Source organism: Acanthochromis polyacanthus, chromosome 21 (assembly GCF_021347895.1).
Source record: "Acanthochromis polyacanthus isolate Apoly-LR-REF ecotype Palm Island chromosome 21, KAUST_Apoly_ChrSc, whole genome shotgun sequence".
NCBI lineage: Eukaryota > Metazoa > Chordata > Actinopteri > Pomacentridae > Acanthochromis > Acanthochromis polyacanthus.
This window is the reverse complement of record NC_067133.1, coordinates 25,619,404-25,643,364: the sequence shown is the minus strand read 5'-3', so window position 1 is coordinate 25,643,364 and position 23,961 is coordinate 25,619,404. Positions and strand designations below refer to the sequence as shown.

Sequence of the window (23,961 nt, the reverse complement as noted above, 5' to 3'; positions counted from 1 at the left end):
TCAACATATAAAACGCTTCCACGCGAGAGTTCCGGTCTTCTTCTATTCTCGGAGACAGAGGGAAGTAGCTGCCAGCTCATGATGCTTGAAGCTGTTCGGCTGCATTTATATGCGAATATGAATTCAGCTGTAACTAAACCGCCTTGAAAAGGTAAGTATTTAATGAACAGTAATTAAGGTGTCAGTTTGTGGACGTCTGGAGGCCTTTTGTTTATTAAGTTTGCTTGCATATTAGCTGTTAGCTCCCCTTTAGCCGGGAAACACGTGCTGAAAGGCCACGTGTGGCAGAAACTGGTTATTAAGGGCATATTTTAATGAAGTCAGAACACGCGTTAAACTCACTGATATGTAGAGGAGCAGGATTGTAAATCTGAAATGCTGTTTTTTTTTTTTTTAAACTTTCAAGCTTAACGAACAACAACGTGGCCTCTAGTCACCAGATAATGTTCTGCTGCGTTTAAATATAGTTCTAATAAATGTATTTTTAACTTTGCAGGCAGCTTTGGAAGATGTGAAATGACTCTCACCTTTCTCACAAATCACAGAAGTTTTGAAAGGTAAAACTGTTTATCTGTGATGGCATTAGTTTTGACTCCTGGCAGTGCAAATGATGATTTTGTTATCCCTGTCTGAAATAAAACGTGTGGAAACCAATGGTATCTGACCTGCTGCAGATTGCTGTGCAAAACCTTATGCTGCTGATTAATTATCACTAATGAGGTATGTTTTTTTTTCAGAATTGTGGACTGTCGTGCCACTTGAGGGAGATGGCCACAAGGAGGAAGCACAATGAAAAGGTTTGTACTGATTACTTGTGATGAAGGTTCCCATTAGTTACTGATTAAGTCAGCTAGATAGGAGGTTGTTCTGCAAAATTGACTTGTATGACCTGAACATGGTGTATTGTCTTTTTACAGATTAAGCAGTGCTAAAGTAAGACTGTACGAAGACGCACAGGCCCCCGAAGATGACAGAAACGGGTAAATGCACGCTAAAGTTACGCTTCTCTGCTCTAAAATGTAGAGTCCTGGAAACTTAAAGCTTGACTAGAGCTGTATAAACAATTTAGCTTTGGCCAACTGCAGTAGTCGTAATCTCGCCTTCCCCCCCTCCCCTTTTTTTTATTTTTTTTATTTAATGCTTAACAGATGGCGCCAGTGGAAAGCAAAAGCAACACCGGCTCAGGATTAATCCATAAGTCTAATGCCAGAGGATAATATTAAATGCAGGATTTTAGTATGAAAATTGAGTCACATTTGATCAGAAACATGTTTATTAAAACTGCATGTATAAAATTCAACCATTTACATGAGGGGTAACACGAGTCCTGCTGGGAGGGCTCAGTCTGTGTTGAACGGTGACCTGTATGATTTCTTCTTCAGATTATCGAGGAAAATCTGCTCCTCTTGGAGGTATTCACGGTCCTGTAGGCAGGAAAATACCCAGTTAACATCATTTAGTCAAAAAATACATCAAGTGTTTGCAGTTACTGTAGCTGCAAGTGTGGTGTTGAAGAAAATGGCACATCCTTTTGCTAGCCCCCGACCCCTAATGTCACTGTTTATTCCATTTCCTTTGTCATAGATAACTCGCTTCCCATTTGTCATTAATTGGCAACCATATGCAAACTTGCCACTCTTTTCTGTATGTACATATTGTCCCCTCCCAACTGTACAAAATGTTTTACTCTTAAATGGTCTGAGTCGGCTTACTTCCAGACTCTTGCTCTGTGTTAAGCCCACTATATAACAGAACAGTAATAAACACCCCCACAACGGCAAACTTCGCATGAGGACTTTGGGTAAATTTCTTCAACTGTGAATGTATTGAAAGGTTGTGTAACTGGGCTGTAACCAGTTTCAATTTCACGTGTTCAATAAAAGCCTGTACAAGAAAACCTTGTCGTCTAAGCAGTCGTCTCTGAAGTTTCCGCTTAAAAGGGTTGTCATGAGTTCACATTTTGTGTGGCCTAAATAATTCACAACATTGGGATATCTTTAGAAAAAAATGGTCGTTAACTTGTGCATTTTGTCCTGGTGGCAGATGAGTTGCATTCATGGGTGTAATGAGGTGAAGACAATCTGCAGCTGTACAGTGTATTTGCATTATCAATGAATTTTATATAATTTGACTTGCATGTAATCATCGTACTGACACCTGTCTTGTAACTGATTACCAACATAACAGTTAAAGCATTTAGACTTGGAAAAACTAGGACGTGAGTATGCAGGCTACAAGATGCAGCTATTATAAAAGTTCTTGAACTGATTTTGCCCTGTTGACATCTGTATTGATCCAAATAACTGGTATATGTAGGACAGCTTAATTGTACAATGTGATTATAATTGCATAAAAATCTTGTAATACTGGAAAATTAGCAGCTTCTTCGAAGGTTTCTCATCTTCAGTAAAAAACCATTAAGCCAGTGTTAAGAACAGGTAAGGAAACCAGTGTCAAAACATTTTAAAACTAATTGCTCTCACGTGTTGTCAGTAATTATAATTCCAGTTAATAATTGAACATATCCTCAGCTAAAAGTGTGCCGTAAGGCTTACCTTTTCTGCAGTATACTTCCACAGGGCCAGACTGGCCTGAAGTGCCATGGACTGAGTGTTGGCAAATGAAGTAGGAGGAGGAACATTCAGGGCTGCTGTCAGCTCAGAATCAGCCAACACTGGATCTAAACAGTAAACACAGCTCAGTTGCAGATCAAGTAAAGTACATATGGCAAAGCTGTAATTCTAAATGATACATTTTCAACCTCACCTGGAAAGGTTGGTGGAATAATTTGTGGCAAAGGTATAATGGAAGGGGTTTGTCTCAGCCTTTCTGTGTCCTTCTGCAGGTGACTTAACTTCATTTGTTCCTGTAACAACACAGTCATTTGTGTGCTTTGTACTAGATTGTATTGTATAGCGAGCTAACTGGGAAGCATACCTTTAGGATTCGTTGCTGCTGCTGCCTCAGTTGCTCTGTTTGGGAATGAATACTTCTGAGTCGGGCCTCATGCTCAGCCTCAACGCGTTTTGCCTCCTGCAGCGCTCGTTCTCCCTCTTCATATTTATCTGCGGCGAGCTGCGGAGAACATGGCTTAGTCAGAAGTCAGATATTAGACATTACACTACATGTAGGGATCATTGTAGTGTGAAATTACCTTGCTGAAGGCCTCGACCTCCTGGGATTTTGTTTCGAACCTCAGAGCTGTGCGACTTATTCTCTCTTTCTCTCTGTCCAGCTCTTCTCTTAGCCTCTCCAGAGTCTCTCGCTCCTGTGCAACAGTCATCTCCTTCTGTTTTAGCTCCGCTGTACGAAGCTTCAGGTCAGCTTGCTCCTACAAAAAGAAACAGATATTACATTTTCGTGTACTTTGAGACTAGAGATGAACTAAATTCACTCGAGAAATATGCCCAGCTATATAGCTTAGCTTTATGTCAACTTGTGCAGTGACGTTTAAGTTGTTTTTTTTAAATCTGGTTTTCAGTTAGGGTTGCACAGTGGATTGGTGGGTAGCACTGTCGCCTTGCATTTCAAAGATCCCTGGTTCGTGTCTTGGCCTGGGCCTGTGATCTTTCTGCATGGAGTTTGCATGTTCTCCCTGTGCATGCATCGGTTTTCACCGGGTTCTCCAGCGTCCTCCCACAGTCCAAAAACTTTCTCAGATTAAATTGTCCAGAATTAATAGAAGCAGAGGATGAGGCAGACAGAATGAAAATGACAGACGGACTGACACTATGGCTACACATGGACTGGGCAACAGTCACAATTCATAAAGCAAAAGATCAGATTAAATGGAGAGAAATGATCGCCAATGTTGAATGGCATGGTACTTAATTGATTGAAACTGTCCGTAGGTGTGAATGTGAGTGTGATTGTATATGTAGCCCTGTGACCGACTGGCGACCTGGTCAGGGTGTCCCCTGCTTTCGCCCGAGTCAGCTGGGATAGACTCCAGCCCCCTGTGACTCTAATAAGGATTAAGAGGTGTATAGACGATGGATGGATGTTTTTCAGTTGGGGCTGCACAGTGTCTTGGTGATTAGCATTGTCACCTCACAGCTAGAAGGTCCCTGGTTCGCATCCTGGCCTGGGATCTTTCTGCATGGAGTTTGCATGTTCTCCTTGTGTATATATGGCTGTTCTGCAGGTTCTTTCAGCTTCCTCCCACAGTCCGAAAACTGCTGACGTTAACTGGTAATTCTAAATTGTCTGTAGGAGTGAATGTGCTTGTTTGTCTCTCTGTGTAGGCCTGTGATAGACTGGCAACTTGTCCAGGTGTCCCTTGCCTTTGTCCTAAGTGAGCTGGGATAGCCTCCAGCCCCCGCGACGCGAATGAGGACAAAGCTGTGTATGGAGGATGGATGTTTTTCAATTACAAAAGTGTGCTAAAGTTGACTGGAACATGCCGTCTCTTATCCCCACAGTGAAGCTCACCTGTGCCAGACTAATGATGGACCCTTCTCTCTTCTCTATGAGACTGCTGACCTCCCGTTCAGCCCTCTCATGCCTCTGCTTCTCCTGGGCGTGGAAGTGGGCCCACTCGGCTGCCAGCTTCCTCCGCTCATCTGCACAGTGCTGCATTACGGTTTTCTGCTCCTCTAGCAGTGCACTCTGATGGACAGAATGACAGGGAGATTAGAGACAACGTGGAGGCGCAATGGCACATGATATCAGTGGAAAGCTCTGCACTGATGTGGATAGGTGACAGCCTCACCTTGGCTCTGTCCAGCTCCTCTCTCTCGATGCTGAGCTGCATGCTGAGGACACGGCGCTCTTCCTCCAGGCTTTTGAGGGTAGACTCTGCTTTGGCCTGCTCTGCTGTCATCTTCCAGCGCTCCTGAAGAATACAAAACAAACCTGGCATTTGAAGTCTTTGAGGGGAATAGTCTTGGTTTAAGTATTAGGGGTTCTTGATGGACGTTTTTGGCAGTTGGAAAGTGAGTGCTTACAAAAAATATATAAGTAGGCTGTTCAAAGCATGACAGAGAACTTGCAACAGTTCTTAAGATTTACATTACTTCAGTTGCTTCTGTCTTATAGTGTAATATTAGAGATCAGGGCTCTGTGGGGTCAATACCATCTGCTGCAGGACTTCTTGTTCTTCTCAGAGAAGAATTTGTTTGTACTTCTCTAAGAGGACAGCTAATTCTGGCAAAATCCTCGACTCAGAAATGCAACTCAAAACCTCAACAACAAACTGTCAGTCCAAAGCAACTGCTGCCGTTTTTCTTTACTCATTTTCTTGTGTTTTCATGCATAGGTGTTTCTATGTCACAAGGCACAACCTTTTGGCTGCAAGTATTCCATAAAGACCACTCTGAAGCAGACTATTGTGCAGTGTAGATAAGTGCACCAGGCTCCTGCTGGCTTCTGCCAGTTCTGGGATGATTGCACTGCTGGACATATTCCCATTTCACAAAGAAGTCAGTGTCCCAGGCCAATTACAGAGTTTCTGGACCTTGCACATTTCTTTGTGCTTCTGCAGAAGTGATTGGACAGCAAATCTAAAAATGACCCATGTGATGTGAAATGTCCACCTGTGAAACACTTTTCTGACACCAGGATGTCTTGTCACTGTACTGTGACTGCTTCAGCCAACTTACCTTTTTAATAAACCTAGGTGTTTGGTATCTAACTATGCAATGTTTCTTTATTTACAAGAGGAAATATAAAAAAGCACAAATTCCACATTTTTCTAATTTTGTAGGAGCCTAAAACTTTTGGACAGCACTGTACGCACTTGCGGAAAAATGTAATTTCCCAACATAAACAGTGTAAGTTTTTGGTAAACATGTTTTTACTTCCCCACCTTCTCAAGCTGTCTCTGCTGCTCATTGAGTTGAGTGTCCATCCTGGCAATAATTTCCTTGAGATACGTTCTCTCTTCTGCCATGGATTTCTGCTGTTGCATCAGACGGTCCTGCATTGCTGAAATGCACATGTACAGAATGACCTTAACCCACTTGCACTGTGAGGTAACTATGCTCTTGGACAACTTGTGTCTCCACTCATTTGTACAAAGCGTGTGCATGCACGTCTGTGTGAGTTACTTCGAAGCTGCTCGTCTCTGTGCCGTGCCCCTTGCTCTAAGCCGTGAGCAGTGTGTTCATGTGTGCTCTCCACCCGAGAAGAAAGCTCTCCAAGCCGAGAGGAGAACTGCTCCATCTGCTCGATTACTCCTGCCAGAGACCTGGACAAAGACGGAGGAAGTACAAGTAAACATAAAAATCCCTGAAATCCTGACCAGGATTAGTCAGTCAATCCTTAAAAAGTGCTTGTATATGTAGTCGTTTGCTCTTGCTACATACAGGACAGCAAAGAAATAGAACCAAAACTGACACCACACAAAAATCTCAAAAGAGGAGACACACAGAAAATTAAATGCATAATTGTAAAAGACAATCAAGATGGCTGCCACTAATCTTCCTGTAGTAGAGTCTCCTTGTAAATCCGTTTAAAATCACCAAAATACTGGTGCCATCCATGTGCTATGAAAGCATTGTTGGTGGTAAAGTGTTTTTTTGGTTCATTTTTTGAGGATATTTGATTAGTTTGGTGTTTTTGACCGTGGATTTTGAAAGGGGACTGAGAGCATATGGTGATCAGCAACAGAGCTTCAAGCTTTCTGGAGCATATCTTTTTGTAAAAAAAAAAAAAAAAAAAAAGTTGAAAACATGGCTACAACAATTAAAAAGCTGGCAGAAGAGCTGGAAGAGATTAAAAAAAACACTCAATTTCATGTCTGAGGAGATCTGCAAAGTGGTTAAGCAGCAAGCCAGTCTGATGGGCCTAGTGGAAGAAGTCCGTGAGCTGAAGGCCACAATCAAACTTAAAGACCAGAAGATCATGTGTACTCTCCACCCGAGAAGAAAGCTCTCCAAGCCGAGAGGAGAACTGCTCCATCTGCTCGATTACTCCTGCCAGAGACCTGGACAAAGACGGAGGAAGTACAAGTAAACATAAAAATCCCTGAAATCCTGACCAGGATTAGTCAGTCAATCCTTAAAAAGTGCTTGTATATGTAGTCGTTTGCTCTTGCTACATACAGGACAGCAAAGAAATAGAACCAAAACTGACACCACACAAAAATCTCAAAAGAGGAGACACAGAAAATTAAATGCATAATTGTAAAAGAGAATCAAGATGGCTGCCACTAATCTTCCTGTAGTAGAGTCTCCTTGTAAATCCGTTTAAAATCACCAAAATACTGGTGCCATCCATGTGCTATGAAAGCATTGTTGGTGGTAAAGTGTTTTTTTGGTTCATTTTTTGAGGATATTTGATTAGTTTGGTGTTTTTGACCGTGGATTTTGAAAGGGGCCTGAGAGCATATGGTGATCAGCAACAGAGCTTCAAGCTTTCTAGAGCATATCTTTTTGTAAAAAAAAAGTTGAAAACATGGCGACAACAATTAAAAAGCTGGCAGAAGAGCTGGAAGAGATTAAAAAAACACTCAATTTCATGTCTGAGGAGATCTGCAAAGTGGTTAAGCAGCAAGCCAGTCTGATGGGCCTAGTGGAAGAAGTCCGTGAGCTGAAGGCCACAATCAAACTTAAAGACCAGAAGATCCAACTGCTTGAACAAAGGATTGATGACTTGGAACAGTACTCCAGGGGAAATGACCTGATCATCACTGGGCTGGATACCAGGCATCGCAGCTATGCCAGGGCTACAGCCAGTGACCAGCAAGGTGAGGATGCACCACCTGAAGAACTGCTCACATGAGAGACACAAGTTGTTAATTTTTTGAGCAGCAAGAACATTGATCTGGACACATTTCAGCCTGCCACAGCCTTCCACGTAAGGATAAAAATGCCAAACCAACCGTTGTTGTTCAGCTTACCAACAGAAAGTATAAGTTTAATTTACTACGACAGGCAAAAAAATTAAAGGGCACAGGGGTGTACATAAATGAACATTTGATAAAGAAAAATGCTGAAATAGCTAGACATAGCCGTATGCTTAGAAAACAAAATAAAATTCAAGCAACATGGATACGGAATGGGAAAACATTTATCAAGTTAAATGGACCACCAGAGCAGGCAAAGGTGATTGCAGTGAGGAATTTGAGAGTACTTGAACAATACAAGTGATAATGTATGCAGCTTGGTTAGCAAATGGCACACTCAATGAGGATTGGAAATGTTTGTTTGGTTTATTGGAATGAAGATAAAGAGTTAGCGCCAAGTTTGCAGTATGAAAATAGAATTTGCTGCTTTTTTATTTTTGAGTTATATCCTGTGCTCTATGATGGTAAGAGAACAATTGTATTATACAAGCTCATTGTATAATCTTGTGACATTGTTTTGCTGTTTTGTTGATATTTATTTTTTTTTTAGTTATGGATATGACAGACAAAAATATATCTATTCCTTTAGAACAGAAGTATGAGAATTTTTTAGCTGAGCCCTGCTTCAATAGAATATATGAAGAGTCACACAGTTTTTTGCAGTCAGCTGAATATAAATGACTTAGCTTTGAAAATGATATTGATCCAGATGCAAATTTTTATAAAGATTGGAACTTCGGGTCCAAATATTACATGGAAAATCAGTTTAATGAACTCAGTCTGAATGGATTTTCAATTATACACTTTAATAGTTGAAGCCTTTATGCAAATTTTGATCAAATCAAAGAAAATGTGCAATCATTAAAACATAGTTTTCAAGTCATTGCCATCAGTGAAACCTGGCTGACAAATGAAAAGGGCTCCAATTTCATACTAGAGGGATATAATCATTTTACTGTAAACCACAAAAATAAAAGGGGTGGTGGAGTGTTTTTTTTTTGTACAGAAAGATTTTCAGTGTAGAGTGGTTGACAGTACAGTTGTGGATGATATTATGGAGAGTTTGACAATTGAAATTCATTCCACTAATCTGAAAAGTACACACGTGGACAAAATTGTTGGTACCCCTCAGTTAAAGAAGGAAAAACCCACAATTCTCACTGAAATCACTTGAAACTCACAAAAGTAACAATAAATAAAAAATTATTGAAAATTCAATAATCAAAATCAGCCATCACGTTTGAATTGTTGATGAACATAATTATTTATAAAAACAAACTAATGAAATAGGGCTGGACAAAAATGATGGTACCCATAACTTAATATTTTGTTGCACAACCTTTTGAGGCAATCACTGCAATTAAACGATTTCTGTATTTGTCAATGAGCGTTCTCCAGCTGTCAACAGGTATTTTGGCTCACTCCTCATGAGCAAACAGCTCCAGTTGTCTCAGGTTTGATGGGTGTCTTCTCCAAATGGCATGTTTCAGCTCCTTCCACATATGTTCAATGGGATTCAGATCTGGGCTCATAGAAGGCCACTTTAGAATAGTCCAACGCTTTTCTCTCAGCCATTCTTGGGTGTTTTTGGCTGTGTGTTTTGGATCGTTGTCCTGTTGGAAGACCCATGACCTGCGACTGAGACCAAGCTTTCTGACACTAGGCAGCACATTTCTCTCCAGAATGCCTTGATAGTCTTCAGATTTCATCGTACCTTGCACACTTTCAAGACACCCTGTGCCAGATGCAGCAAAGCAGCCCCAAAACATTACTGAGCCTCCTCCATGTTTCACCGTAGGGACAGTGTTCTTTTCTTTGTATGCTTGGTTTTTGAGTCTATGAACATAGAGTTGATGTGCCTTACCAAAAAGCTCCAGTTTGGTCTCATCTGTCCAAAGGACATTCTCCCAGAAGCTTTGTGGCTTGTCAACATGCATTTTTGCAAATTCCAGTCTGGCTTTTTTATGAGTTTTTTTCAGCAGTGGTGTCCTCCTTGGTCGTCTCCCATGAAGTCCACTTTGGCTCAAACAACGACGAATGGTGCGATCTGACACTGATGTACCTTGGCCTTGGAGTTCACCTTTAATTTCTTTGGAGGTTGCTCTGGGCTCTTTGGATACAATTCCAACGATCCGTCTCTTCAATTTGTCATCAATTTTCCTCTTGCGGCCACGTCCAGGGAGGTTGGCTACTGTCCCGTGGGTCTTGAACTTCTGAATAATATGAGCCACTGTTGTCACAGGAACTTCAAGCTGTTTAGAGATGGTCTTATAGCCTTTACCTTTAAGATGTTTGTCTATAATTTTTTTTCGGATGTCCTGGGACAATTCTCTCCTTCACTTTCTGTTGTCCATGTTCAGTGTGGTACACACCTTTTCACCAAACAGCAGGGTGACTACTTGTCTCCCTTTAAATAGGCAGACTGACTGATTATGAGTTTGGAAACACCTGTGATGTCAATTAAATGACACACCTGAGTTAATCATGTCACTCTGGTCAAATAGTTTTCAATCTTTTATAGAGGTACCATCATTTTTGTCCAGGCCTGTTTCATTAGTTTGTTTTTTTAAATAATTATGTTAATCAACAATTCAAAAGTGATGGCTGTTTTTGATTATTTAATTTTCAATAAATTTTTATTTATTGTTACTTTTGTGAGTTTCAAGTGATTTCAGTGAGAATTGTGGGTTTTTCCTTCTTTAACTGAGGGGTACCAACAATTTTGTCCACGTGTGTATTATTGTGAGTTGCATATATAGGACACCTGGCTCTTGTATTGATTCCTTTATTAATTAATTTCATGGTTGACATTTTAGGTAAGGTATGTGATAAGAAACAAGTTTTTGTTTGTGGTGATTTTAATATTGATTTAATGAAATGGAATGAACATAAAATGACAACAGAATTTTGTAACACAATGTTCAGTTTAGGTATCTGGCCCCTAATTGACAAACCGAGTCGAATAACCAAAGACACTTATCGACAATATTTTTACGAATACAAATCAACAAGTAACAAGTGGTTTACTTATAAGTGATGTCAGTGATCACCTTCTTGTTTTTGTAGTTGTGCATAATTTAATTACTAAATGTTCAGTTGATAAAAATAAACGTCCCTGCAAATTAAGGAGATTGAAAACACCAGAAAGAATTGAAGCCTTAAAGATGGATCTTAGGAATTATAACTGGAACGAGGTTTATGTTGATGATCCAGATCTAGCATATAATGCATTTTTGTCTGCTTTTTTAAAATTGTATAATAAGCATTGTCCTATAAAATGTGTAGGGTGAAAGATCAATATGAAGGCAAACCATGAATTACAAGAGGTCTGCAAAAGGCATGTAATAAGAAAAATCAACTGTACAAAAACTTCTTACAGCAGAGAACTAGTGATAGTGAGGAAAAATATAAGCACTATAAGAACAAACTAATTACTATTATTAGGATTCAAAAAAGGAATACTATAGTAAAATGTTGGAGGACAGTAAAAACAACATACAAAAACCCAGAAGGTAATCAATTATATTATTCAGAATAGAAGTAATAATTCAGAACTTCCAGATTTTTTTATAAATAAAGTTCATAATAAAGTGGATGATTTAAAAAATATTGTTGAGGACTTCAATGACTACTTTGTAGATATTGGAGCTTCTTTGGCAAAACAGATTACTGTATCCGATGACAATAAATACATGTTTAAAAGTTTGATCAACACTAATGTTAGTTCTATGTTCCTAAGTGGAGTACATGAAACTGATATTATTGAAATTGTAAGAAAATTAAAAAATAAGAGATCACTTGACATACATTCCATCGATACAGTAACTATTAAAGATGTTATTGATTATATTGTCAGACCCTTGACTTATGTTTGTAATCTGTCTTTTCAAAAAGGAATTTTTCCTAACAACATGAAGTTAGCAATTGTGATCCCAATTCATAAAAATGGAGATAAACACTGTATGGAAAATTACAGACCAATATCACTTTTGCCACAATTTTCTAAAATTTTAGAGAAATTGTTTGTGAAACAATTTGTTCATTCATAAAAATAAATTATTAAGTGAAAATCAATACGGATTTAGAGAATGTAGAACTACTGCTTTTGCAGTAATGCAAATGGTAGAAGAAATATCAACTGCAAATGAAAATGGTGAGTGTTCTATTGGTCTGTATATTGACCTGCAGAAGGCTTTTGACACCATAGATCACAGACATCCATCCATCCATCCTCTATACACCGCATTATCCTCATTAGGGTCGCGGGGGGTGCTGGAGCCTATCCCAGCTGACTCGGGCGAAGGCAGGGGACACCCAGGACAGGTCAGATCACAGACAGTTATTGAAAAAATTAGAGATGTATGGAATGCGAGGGGTTGTTCATTCTTGGCTGGAAAGTTATTTAGGTAATAGACACCAGTGTGTACAAATTAATGATACTGTGTCAGCACTTAGAAAGATTACGTGGTGTACCACAAGGATCAGTGATTGGTCCATTACTGTTCATTCTTTATATCAACAACATCTGCAATGTAACAGATTTTTTTAGATATGTAATATTTGCAGATGATACCAATTTGTTTTGCTCTGGTAAGAATTTAGAGGAACTTTTGTGTTGTGTAGAAATGGAGCTGGAAAATCTCAAGACTTGGTTTGATGTCAATAAATTATCTATAAACATTAAGAAAACAAAATTCATGGTTTTTGGGAATCTAAATGAAAGCGATTGTAATGTAAATTGAAATTTTGTAATGTTGACATTGAAAGAGTTTCTGAGACTAAATTCCTTGGGGTTGTCATTGATCAAAAGCTAACATGGAAGCAACACGTTGAATACATTAAAGGGAAAATTTCAAAATCACTTGCAATCCTGTATAAATCCAAAAATGTATTGAATTCCAAGGCCTTGCATTTGATTTATTACTCATTGATTGTTCCCTATATATCTTATTGTGTGGAATTGTGGGGATCTACCTTTAAAACCACGATAAATTCAATAATAAAACTGCAAAAACGAGCAATACGTATTATTAATAAGGCTGATTATTCTGCCCACACGGAACCACTTTTTCTAAATTCTTATGTTATGAAATTTCATGATTTGTTTTATTATAAAATAATGCAAATTATGTTCAGAGCAAAATTAAAAATGCTCCCTGACCCAATACAGAGGTTCTTTTCAATTCAGGAGAGTCCGTATAATCTTAGAGGTGTTTGTAAATTTACTGTACAAAAAGCTAAAAAAGGTATGAAAAGATGTGTCTCCATTATTGGAATTAAATTCTGGAATGATGCCAACATTAATTTAAAAACATGTCATTCTTTTTTGGTTTTTAAGAAAATGATTTGTAAAGCTATTTTTGAAGCTTATAAGTGTGATTAATCATCTGTTGTTCATTCTTTTTTTTTTTTTTTTTAAGATAATGATTTGTAAACCTATCTTTGAAGCCTATAGGTGCAATTAATTATCTGTTGTTGTTTCTTTGTTTTTCTGGACGTTGGTAGCCTAAAAAGTTGATAATATAGGATAGGCTTTCATAAGCATTCTGCTTCTGCCTATGCCTTTTCAGTCATTATTCAACACATGATTCTTGATTTTGTGATCTTGTGAGGAATGTCAATACCGTGTATAATATTTGGGGTGTTGTTATGACTGAATAAACTACTACTACGAAAAAGGACCTTACCTGGTCTGAGATGTTGCACTTGTGACGGCGTCAATCTCTTCGTCCTTTAGCCTCTTCAGTCTGTGGACCTGATCCTCATGGTCTTTCTTCATCTCTAAGATAGATTTTCTTTGTAGCAAAGTTTGACAAATGTGACAAACAAAACTTAAAGTCATTTATTTGTCTTTAAAATACGAAAAATTTGGGACTTAGCTGTTATATTTAGTTATCTGGATAACTTGAGTAGAACCCAGATCAGGTCTTTTGAACATAAAAATCAGTTATCAACTATTACCTTTTTTCATCGGTTCTTTTAATAATCAGTTAACTGGTTTGAATAATTATAAAAAAAATCAGATTCTTCAATTTCAGCTTCATAAATTGAAGATTTTTTTGGTTTCTTTACTTCTTTATAACCGTAAATTGAATATCTCCTGGTTGTGGCTAAAATGAGAAATTTAAGGATGTCATTTTCACTATTTTCTGACATTTTATAGAACAAACAGCATATCAATACATTTTTTAAGTTATTATTTTTGGCCTTTTGTTGGCTTTAAGAGACAGGGTAGCAGAGAGGCAGACAAGAAAGTAGGGAGAAGAATGGGCGGAAGAGGCGCAGCAAAGGGCAAAGAGCTGGAATTAAACCCAGGCCACTATGTAGGGGACTATAGCCCCTGTTCATGGGTCACCCACTCAACCAGTTGAGCTATCCGAGCACCCCAACATATCAGTTAATTGAGAAAGTAATTGTTAGTTGCAGCTCTATTTGACATCACCCTCTTTTCCAGATTGAAGGGTTGCCTGGGCTTTAGATTATTCATACACCACAACAAAACTACCTCTTGAATTCTGTCCTTAATGTTCTGAACCACTGAACTGCATAATATAAAGATTAGGCTGACTGATCAGTTTGGTCCAAACATGTTTAAGTACTTTTTGTTAATTTCGATAAAGCAGTCATGCTTTATTAACTGCTATGCTGTTGTGTCTCATGGGGTCTGTGGAAAGATTATTTGTTTCAGTCAGTTTATTCTCGTTTGTATGTATGACAACATTCAGTCAGTAGATGTGTTGGTAACTGAGAACAAATCCCATAAGAAAGAATTTGCTATTGCTGCTATTCTGAAGGTTTTTCCAGGTTTACCTCTGCAGATCTCTGAGTCTCTCCACCTCGCGGTCTCTGTCCTGTTGGGCTTGGGCCAGTTTTCTCTGGTACTGAGCCTGCAGCTCCGAGCGCTCCTGCTCAGCCGATCGTGTTACTGTGGTCAGGCGTTCCATTAGATCTTCACACTCGTGCTGCGCTCGTGCCTCCCTCTGGGCTGCTGAATCTTCGAGCAGCTTCACACGAGTCCTGGGAACACACAAGAAGACTTCCAGTATGTGTCAAGGGTACAGAAACACAAAGAGCTACAGAGGATTGTGTACCTCATAATATAAACATGTACGCAGGTGCTTGAAAATCTGCAGTACATACATGTGTGTATGTGTTTGTGTGTGGTAAAATAAACAGGGTGAATGTGTGTGGTCGATGATTAAACTACTTGTGCGTATTCTCAACGAGTTCCATATCCTGTTTATGCCGCTGCTGAAAATTCTCCAACATCATTTGGCTCTGGTCTCGCTCCAGCTGCAGTGTCTTCACCTGGATGATAACACATGCACGATTTAAGCACAACAAGTAAATGGAGCTGTTATTCCCTCCTTACACATACACCAATCAGGCATAACATCATGACCACCTGTTTAAATGTTGTGTTGGTGCCCTTTATGCTGCTGAAGCTCCTCTGACCCAGTAGGGCATGGACACAGGACCTCTGGGGATGTCCTGTAGCACTGAAATGGCGGCAGTGAATTCTGTGGGTCCTGTGGATTGCAGGGTGGAACCAGGCGTAAACTTACCGTGACGTCACCCGTTGGTTTCAACGCCGAGAAAATGAAGCCCGGATTTTGCTACTTCCTGGTCGCCGTTTTAGATTTTTTGGAGCCAGTGACGTAAAAAGCGTCATCAAACAGGCTGGACCGGAGAGCAACTAGGGGCAGGATTGGCTGAGGACTCTCTTATCCCGCCCACATTTTACCGCAGACGCTTTTGTTGCTGTCCATCAAGTATAGCCACGCCCCCTGGCTCCGCCAACTTTAACGATTTATTTAAAATTCAGTATTGATTTATTTTAAGATCGGCCACCTGATCTCTCATTTTGACCATGAAAACTAACGGGAAAAAAAATCCTGAGCTGTAGAAAATCAGTCTATCAAATTTTATTTTTTCCAAAAATTAATTGGGGTCTATGGAGAAAAAGCTTTTTGGAGCCAGCCCTAGCGGACGGCGGGATATTGCAAGTTTTTGACACTTCCGGGTTGGCTTCAATTCTGGAGCCAGATGCTACGTCCACTATATATACAGTCTATGGGTGGAACCTACCTAGATCAGGCTTATCCTGGCAAATCCTACAGATGCTCAGGGGAACTTGGATCTGGGGAGTGTGGAACCTGGGTGAACACTTGAGCTCTGTTGTGTTCCCTGGGCCACTCCTGAGCAATTTTTGCAGTGTCTTGGGGTGCATTGTCCTGCTGAGGGTGGCAACTGGCGTCAAAGACTGCTGTTGCCATGGGGGGTTGCTTGAGCTGCAATGTTTAGGTGAGTGGTACATGTCAAACGTCCCCATGAATGTCAGGACTCAAGGTTTCACAGCAGAACATTGCATTAAAACAAGATAATCGATGTTATTCTCTTCACCTGTCAGTGGTCATAATGTTGTGGCTGATCGGTGTATAATACACTAACAGTTTTTATCCCCTTACCACCAGCATCAGCACATACCTGTCCTTCCAACTGGATGATGCGAGCCTGCAACATTTGATAATCTCCAGTTTTCTGCAAACCCCCCAGACCCAGCAGCTGAGTCTGCATCATCTCACAAAAAAAGAATAGCTGAATGAGGAACAAACCAAGTGATGAATTTGTCAATCTGTAGGTAGAGGAGAGTACATTGCTCATTACCTGTTGTTGTAGTAGCAGTTGCTGCAAACTGTCTGCTGAAAATGCTGGCTGTTCAGAAAAAAAGGAATTCTAAAAGCCATAATATCTCTAATAATTATAATATTTGTTGTGCAGAAAGGTAACTGTACCTGTTGTTGGACCGCAGCTGATGTATTCTGCATTTGGTTTGGTTGTGGAACTACGGGTGAGAAAACAAATGTGATTAATCACCATGCTGAGGTGCTCACATTGTATATTACAGCACTGGAGACTATTTCCAATTGTGCCTAAAAGTGTTACTCAGCTTCGACGCCACCCCTCGATTACCTACACCACACTGTGCCGGGTAGCATAGACGTCAAGGGGCTGGGTAAGGGCGGCTGCTGCAGGGTTTCATCTGAAACCTGTCTGGGCTCCCTTTGCACCCTGGATCCCTTACTGGACGGAAAGTGGTGGGGCTGGGAGTGGAGCTGGGGGTGGCTAATGCTAGCTGCAGGGACTGTCAAGGGATCAGTAAGTTGAGTATCTGAGGAATGAGACGGACTAAGAGTTTGTCCAGCGTCTGCTTTAGAATGGAGAGGGCTTGGTGGGGATGATCTTAAAGTGGAGGGGAGGTGATGCTGGGTGGTAGGTTTGGACTTGTTGAGTGCAGAAGGAGACTGAAGTGGAACTGAGGGGCAAGTGAGAATGGTTTCTACAAGAGGAGGACATGATTGAGCAGAATATGAGTTCATGACTTGCTGAGATTTTCAGCATGGTGTGATAAAAGATCAGGCATTAGATGTGGGTCTTATAAGCATGTGGCCTGTGTATTATTATGAACCTATAGCTGATCTTATGGGAACAATTTTCAAAAGTGTAGAAAGCTTCTACTGTAAATGTAAAGTGTCGACAGGAAGGGATATGGATTTGAAGAATATGTTTGTTTGTTTTTTAATTTAAAGTCACATTTTTATTGGAATGGCATCAGATACCTTGCTTTTGCCTCTCCTCTCTGACAGGGATGGAATGAGCAGTAGGGCTGAGCTGTCCGAAAAAGGTGCTACTGCACAAAACGAAAAAAAAAAAAGGAAAGAAAACAATCGTAAAATTTTGCACTTTGATGGATTTAAAGGATTCATGCAACAAACATCTTACCTAGTTTCCTTGACAGATGAAACATTATCTTCTTTGCCTCTGGGAGTTTGTGTTGTGACTTGATGACTGCAAAGAAGATCAGGTTATGTTTCATTACGAAGAAAAACATGTCCTCTGTCAACATATCGCCTCTGTTGTTGTGTTGTTGAGCACAGTACCTAACATTTGACTCTAGATCCACTTTTTCTTTCAGGTCTAAGGAGTCTTCCTGCTTTAAAGTTGTTGTCCCTGCATTGGAAGATGAAAAAGCCTTCTTTCTACTGAGTGCACCAGCTAACCAGTCATCCTCTTCATCTTCTTTCCTCTGGCTTTTGGAAAATTCTGACTTAGCGTGTTTGGAGATACTATCAGTTGGGACTGGGGCATTTCCCGACATTTTTGCAGCAAATGTGGTCTGACTACCAGTCAAAGATGACTTTCTCTCCAACACAGGAGAAGAGGAGGCTTTTGGAGACTCTGCTGCAATCTTGGTCTCTTTGGGACCATCTTCTAGGTAGTTTGGTTCCTCGTTAGGCTTGAGACCGAGCCAGTCGGCTGAGTTGCGGTGTCGAATGGAGGTTGGTGTGGTGGGTTTCGGTTTCTTTTCTGGGGTAGATGCGCTGACATCCTCCGTAGAAAATCTGATCATAAGAAGGAAAAGTGACAAAAGTTTGTTTTGTGTGGTTGGAAATGGCAGCCAAAAAGTAACACATGAAGCCTGGACACACCTGACAGACTGTCTGCGTGAGTGACGCCCTTCAGGAGTGGATCCTACAGTTGGCTGATAGGCCCCGAATGTCAGGTCATCTTCTATAAGTGGCTCTGATACATGAAAACCTATTTAATCACCAAAAAGGTACTTCTTCACAACTATGCTAAGCAGTAAACCATGCTGCTGTATTACCTTTTGCAGTCTTCTCCTGTTGCTGCTTCTCTTGAGACTGCAGCTGGTCCTTCCTCTCACCCGTGGGTGGCTGCTCCAGCAGCTGTGGTGAGGTCAAACTTTCTAGAATTTCAGTGATTCTAGTACGAGGGGCGCTTCTCTGAGGGGCTTCACTCCTGAGACAAACAGAGATGTGAGATAATGATAGGATTTAAAGACAGTTAACCATCACTGCAGCAGCAGGACGCTGAAGCTGATGTTAGCTTGTAAAACATTATCAAGGTTAGTTTTTGTTTTTAGCTGCATCCCAAAGCACTAACACGGTAATTATTCATCATTTGAGCACTATAAATAAGGACAACAATAAGAGTGAGACAGAAAAAGTGAAAACGGGGCCATTACCTTTCCTTGGTAGACCAAAGCGAAGACTCTTTTTCTTGGGATTGCTTTTATCACTATCAACCCCGAGTGCATCGATGAAGTCATCCTCATCATCTAATGTGATCTCACCCTTCTTTGCTGCCTTATCTGATGAACAAAGAACAATCACACAAAGTGTTAGATGATTACTTGTATAAAAGAAAAATTAAAACTCTCAGAAAGACTTACTTGTTTCCTTCTTTACGATGGGAGATGCTGAAGGAGATGGCACAGATTTGTCAGGTTTGGCTTGGCTGGATTTAGATTCAGGCTTTGTTTCATCTGGAAGCAAGTCATCGAGTGGGTCAGACAGAGGGTCATCCAGATCTGCAGAAGGGAGGAGATTCTTTACTCTTTTTACATTAACACCAAAATGTAAAGCAGTGAATTCTAGAAAGTCACGTCAAATAGACAGATGTGGGTACTTAGAAGATATACATGCATTTGTGCAGATATATTTATATACTGATTTTTGATGATTTTGTGTTGTATTGAACAAGAGCAGAAAAAAAACATTCAAAACAACAACAAGATTTATTGGGGGTTGTGGCATTGAGTTGCTGATATCTGTAGCTATTTCAGCAAATACACTTCTAGATATGCACATTTAGGGGGAGTTTCCACTTTTTATAGTGTACCTCTTCTATTCAAACTACCTACAGACACCCACTAATATCATTCAGCTACTAGGACAAGGCCAAAGACATATCTTTACAAATGTACCTTTAGTGTAAGGTGTCTGACCAACACCTTCATCATCACCACCATCACCACTGTCTGAGTTAAAGCAGCAGGTGCAGAAAAACAAAGCAAAACTATCAGCCAACAGCACATTTGCTCTCCTGTGAAGTTACACAAAGCTCAGAAGTGAATGCAACAAGGACTCACCAGAGAAGGTGAACTTCTTGTAGTTACGGGTCGTGGATGAAGGTGCAGAGTTTGGCTTCTTCCCTCCTCTGGTGGGTTCATCTGAGTGAAGTAGAGGCAGACAAAGGCTTCTGTGATTGCTGCTATTAACATGAACTTCAAAGCTAATGAAGATGTGAAGGTAATAATGAGAAAATAATTTATGCAGGAACACTGTGCAGTGAATTACCTGCTCTCTCTGGTTTCACATTACTTTCTAACACAGCCAAGTCTTTCTTTGGCCCTTCATTACCAGACTGCTTTGTTTGTGCGGGAGGTGAATGGGACTTTTTCTTTGATGAGAAAAGGTCGGCATCCATATCATCCATGTCCTGTACAAGGATGGAGGGTGAAACAATAGGCGCTGTCAGTGAACCAAAACTGAACTGTGTCTCTGCTTTTACACATTTGATAATGACCCACCTTCATGTTCTTCAGTATGACACTGGGATCAGCTGCTGACACGTCGGAGTCCTTGAACAGAAAGGAAAATAATAACAATGACGCAACAAGATAATGCTGACACAAAAGACACTACATGTTTTCCTACATACCTCAGAGTCCACACCGTCCTGCTTTACCTCCTCTGCTAGCATACTAAAAATATTATCACTGGCATATGTGCTGAAAAAGAAAAAAAAAGTAACTTACAAAGAAGAGATGTAACAATGTATGATTGTTAGTGCGCAAAAAAAATCAAATAGCAAATATTTTGGCAAATATTATAATTGCAATATGAGTCAAAATTTAAGTGTGAATCTCAATTTTCTCATCTTATTTTCCACCGAAAAATATTATTAAAAAAAACAAAAACAAAACATGTGTCAAGAGTATAAGCTTTGTAGTCCAGAGCATCTTTGCAGCACCACAACGCTTCACATATAATGGTATGTTGTGACATGTTTCACCTTCATCAAAACATTGCAGGTCTTGCAATTTGGATACTGAACTTGGTCATAATGCAGTTTTTATAATATTTAAACTAACTGTCCATCCTGGTATATAGTAACTCTTGAATTCTTCTAACGCACCGATGCAGTGGTCCTCCACGACTTGCTTTCCCCCTTGTTGACTCTTCTGGTGAGCAAATAGTGAAAAAAATAAATATAAGATGGTACACTTTCACAGTGTCATACTGCTAACACTGACTGTCAATAAAACTACAGAATGCTGCTTACTTACTTATATCATCAAAAAAGCTGTCAAGCAAATCATCATCTTTGAATGAACCTTAGGAAAACAAGGATACACTTAACATAAGCTCGACACTCAATTAAATACAACTTTTTACAGTTCAGACTGCTTTGCTTTGATGAATATATGCAGCGTTCGTGAAGTCTCCTAAGCACATTTCAGTGAATCCTTCCAGAGGTATAATAATACAGATTGTGAAAGTGTGGTGTGTAACATTTAAACAACACTGGTGAAACTTACCTTTAGAGGTTTTAGCCTTCGGTTTGCCTGCCTGTAAATATCGGTGAAAAGTTATTTTACAAGTGGAACGCTGTAAATTAGCTGAATGTAACTCCACTTTAGAGCAAACCAACTGCAATAACATTTTAAAGAATCGTGTTACCACTGATAAATAATTGAAAATGTTGACTCTGGCAGCAGTTCAACTCACCATGATCAGTTTCTTCTGGTAGCGTTAAAACTTGAAGCTAGCTAGCTAACACCAGCTAAATCTGATTAGGCGTCTCCTGTCTCCATTGGTAACCGCTATGCTAAACACTACTTAGTATGTGTGTTGATGTTAGGGACACGACATTATTTTAGCTTATACATTTAACGAAAATGGTTTTACAATTTTATCATTTCATGTTTTTATGCAGCTACTCGTTTTTAGCGTTCAGCAATTTAAAACCGGACAGTTGACTAACGGTAAAATCAATCACACAGCCACTAAACGGAGCACACTAATATAAGGACTCACGTTAGCCACAGAGCACACTTAAGCTAACTTAGTCTTCGAGCACAAACTTTATGGTTAGCATAAGATAAACCTAAACATCAAGTAGATTTTTGGCTGCAGCAGCACCACAACCCGGCAAGGCACACATTTCCTGTTTACAGTGCGAGGTGCATTCTGGGTAATGTAGTTACAACGTGCCGTTTAGGGAAGCGCGTTTCAGGAAAGGTATTTCATTTGTGTTTAAAGATGAAGTTGGTTGTTTTGAAAGCAACCTGAGATTTTTTACCTCCTTTCTTAGGTCTGCGGTGTGAAAGCGGCCTAGCTTCTTTACCACCAGGTGGCATCAGAGTTCAGAAAACTAGTCAAAGCAAATGAGTTAATATAAAACTGATTTGCTGAATTATTTAGGTCCTGTAGATTATGTTTAAGTCAGTGAGCCCTGTCCCTGATGTTGCATTTTTGAACATCACAATAATAAGCAGGCATCATCCTCAAGTATGCACATTGCTTAAAGGTAGGTTTATGTCGTTTTTCCATAACTGCATTCTCCTCCATAGTGACAAAACATGCTTTTTTTTTTTTAGAAGTTAGGAGTAAGTGTAAATGTTAATGTCACTTAATTTCCTTTGATGTCATCCTATCTTGAAGTCAAAATGGAAATTAGTTCTGTAACTGTGTTTAAAATTCCGCCCTGTGCACGCACTAATACACTTTTCTCTTTGCTAAATTGGGTGATCAGTAGGGAGTTCTTTGAGGGGTGTATTTTCTTTCCCAGTTAGGATAAATTTGCACCGTATTTCAAGTTATCTTGACAGTCTAAACAACGCAAAGCCAAGATTTGTTGGACTAACATACATTCCAGTGATAATTCCTGGCAACTTTCCTGTGATAAAGTTACCAGAGTGTGCTTATCTTAGTTCAGGCAGGTTGGAAATGATTGGTGAAGCATGCCATACAATCAGCGTACTTTGAAGGAGTCTTCTATTTATGCTGTTAGAAGGTGAGTCACAGCCCTTATTTCATTTATCTGAAAAAGTTCATCTTGTTAGTATATCACCACAGAATTAAACTCAGTTTTTCTAACAAGAGATAAACTTCACTGACATATACACACAACAGCACACAAATGTCTTTCATTGCTTTATTCAGCCACTGGACTTCCTCTGTGAGATCAACATAAAGCTTTAAGGTTCACAAGATTTCGCTACATGCCATATGTAGTACAATACATGACTCCAGCCACTATTTCAGAAGAAATCAGGCCACTTATGAGATGCTAAGATACATGGAACTGAAGCCCTCCTCATGAATAGCTATGTTCAACAAAAATTATTTAAAGTGTCAAAGAATAATAACAGAGAAGCACAGAGATTTTTGTGGCTTTTTTCCATATGGAGGCACATGTTTGTCACTTTAAGCTCAAAGTCACAATGTAGGGAAAGTTGTACATTCAGCATTTATCACAGGCTTCATTTTAACATTTACCCTGCACTCACTCAGCTGAGATTTCCTGTCCCAGTAATGAGAGCATCTGCTGGACACAGCGGAAGAAGCCATGATCAGAACAGGCCTGAGTGTTTTTGTAGCCCACTTTTTTTTTTCGTGGTGGGAGTCTTGGCGTGAGCTGTCAAGTGCAGATAAATCAGAATCAGATGAGACGAATGAGAGGAAACCAACATATGAAGTCTCTCCTGTAGTTGCCCAGGAAATAATTCTTCACATCAGAGGCCACTACAACAAAAAAAAGGACACAAAGATTTGCTGCCTTAGACAACATTTTAGATTTAAAATATTGGACAGTTTATGTCTACAGGGAGTAGAAGTACAAGAATATCATGCAAAATTATGAGTGATGTGGGAAAATGAAATTATATCTCATAAAAGAACAATGCACCATGACTCAGCTGAATACACTTGCATACATGAAATGAAATAAAACTTTACACACAAAACGACCTGTGACCGGCTAAAACCAGCATACTGTGGTCGAGCACAGTTGTAATGTACTTTGTTGAGATCCTATACGTTTAACAAAGCAGCGACAGGAAGGCGATGTGTTTATAATAAGCCTCTGTAGAGATGATGGATTGTTGTTCTGCCTCTGAATCATTTAGTATTAGCAGTGTAGCAGCGAGTACTTAAGAGCCAAATGTGGGGCAGGCATCTCGGCTCTTCATGCATCTGTGCTTCTGTAACATGCTCCACTGCTCCACTTTCTCCCCTTGTCTGGAGCCCCTTCTGTAAACCCCCTAACACACGCACACGCACACGCACACGCACACACACACACAC

The 23,961-nt window shown here is 39.9% G+C and overlaps 1 protein-coding gene and 1 long non-coding RNA gene across 3 annotated transcripts; one reads left to right on the top strand and one right to left on the bottom strand.

Moving 5' to 3' along the window:
* Nucleotides 1-18: 18 nt before the first annotated feature.
* On the top strand, nt 19-1,897 carry LOC110961478 (uncharacterized). Of its 2 annotated transcripts, XR_007938670.1 has the most exons (5): nt 19-151; nt 497-557; nt 738-797; nt 918-980; nt 1,149-1,897. It is a non-coding gene; the product is annotated as an uncharacterized LOC110961478 (long non-coding RNA). The 2 variants fall into 2 exon arrangements; XR_002596377.2 differs by having other exon boundaries at nt 21-151; nt 918-1,897.
* Nucleotides 1,256-21,846, bottom strand: LOC110961475 (fas-binding factor 1 homolog). The gene is given in 32 exon segments (XM_051941070.1): nt 1,256-1,424; nt 2,556-2,680; nt 2,767-2,866; nt 2,938-3,075; nt 3,155-3,331; nt 4,432-4,608; nt 4,712-4,834; nt 5,807-5,925; nt 6,048-6,187; nt 13,474-13,581; nt 14,597-14,803; nt 14,994-15,094; nt 16,274-16,357; nt 16,454-16,501; nt 16,582-16,631; nt 17,407-17,477; nt 17,570-17,635; nt 17,728-18,189; nt 18,277-18,370; nt 18,453-18,607; nt 18,834-18,864; nt 18,867-18,959; nt 19,041-19,178; nt 19,575-19,628; nt 19,740-19,820; nt 19,948-20,089; nt 20,181-20,231; nt 20,312-20,381; nt 20,789-20,834; nt 20,940-20,987; nt 21,192-21,222; nt 21,382-21,846. Coding segments are annotated over 32 exon segments (3,417 nt in total). The 5' UTR covers nt 21,385-21,846; the 3' UTR covers nt 1,256-1,340.
* Nucleotides 21,847-23,961: the final 2,115 nt, after the last annotated feature.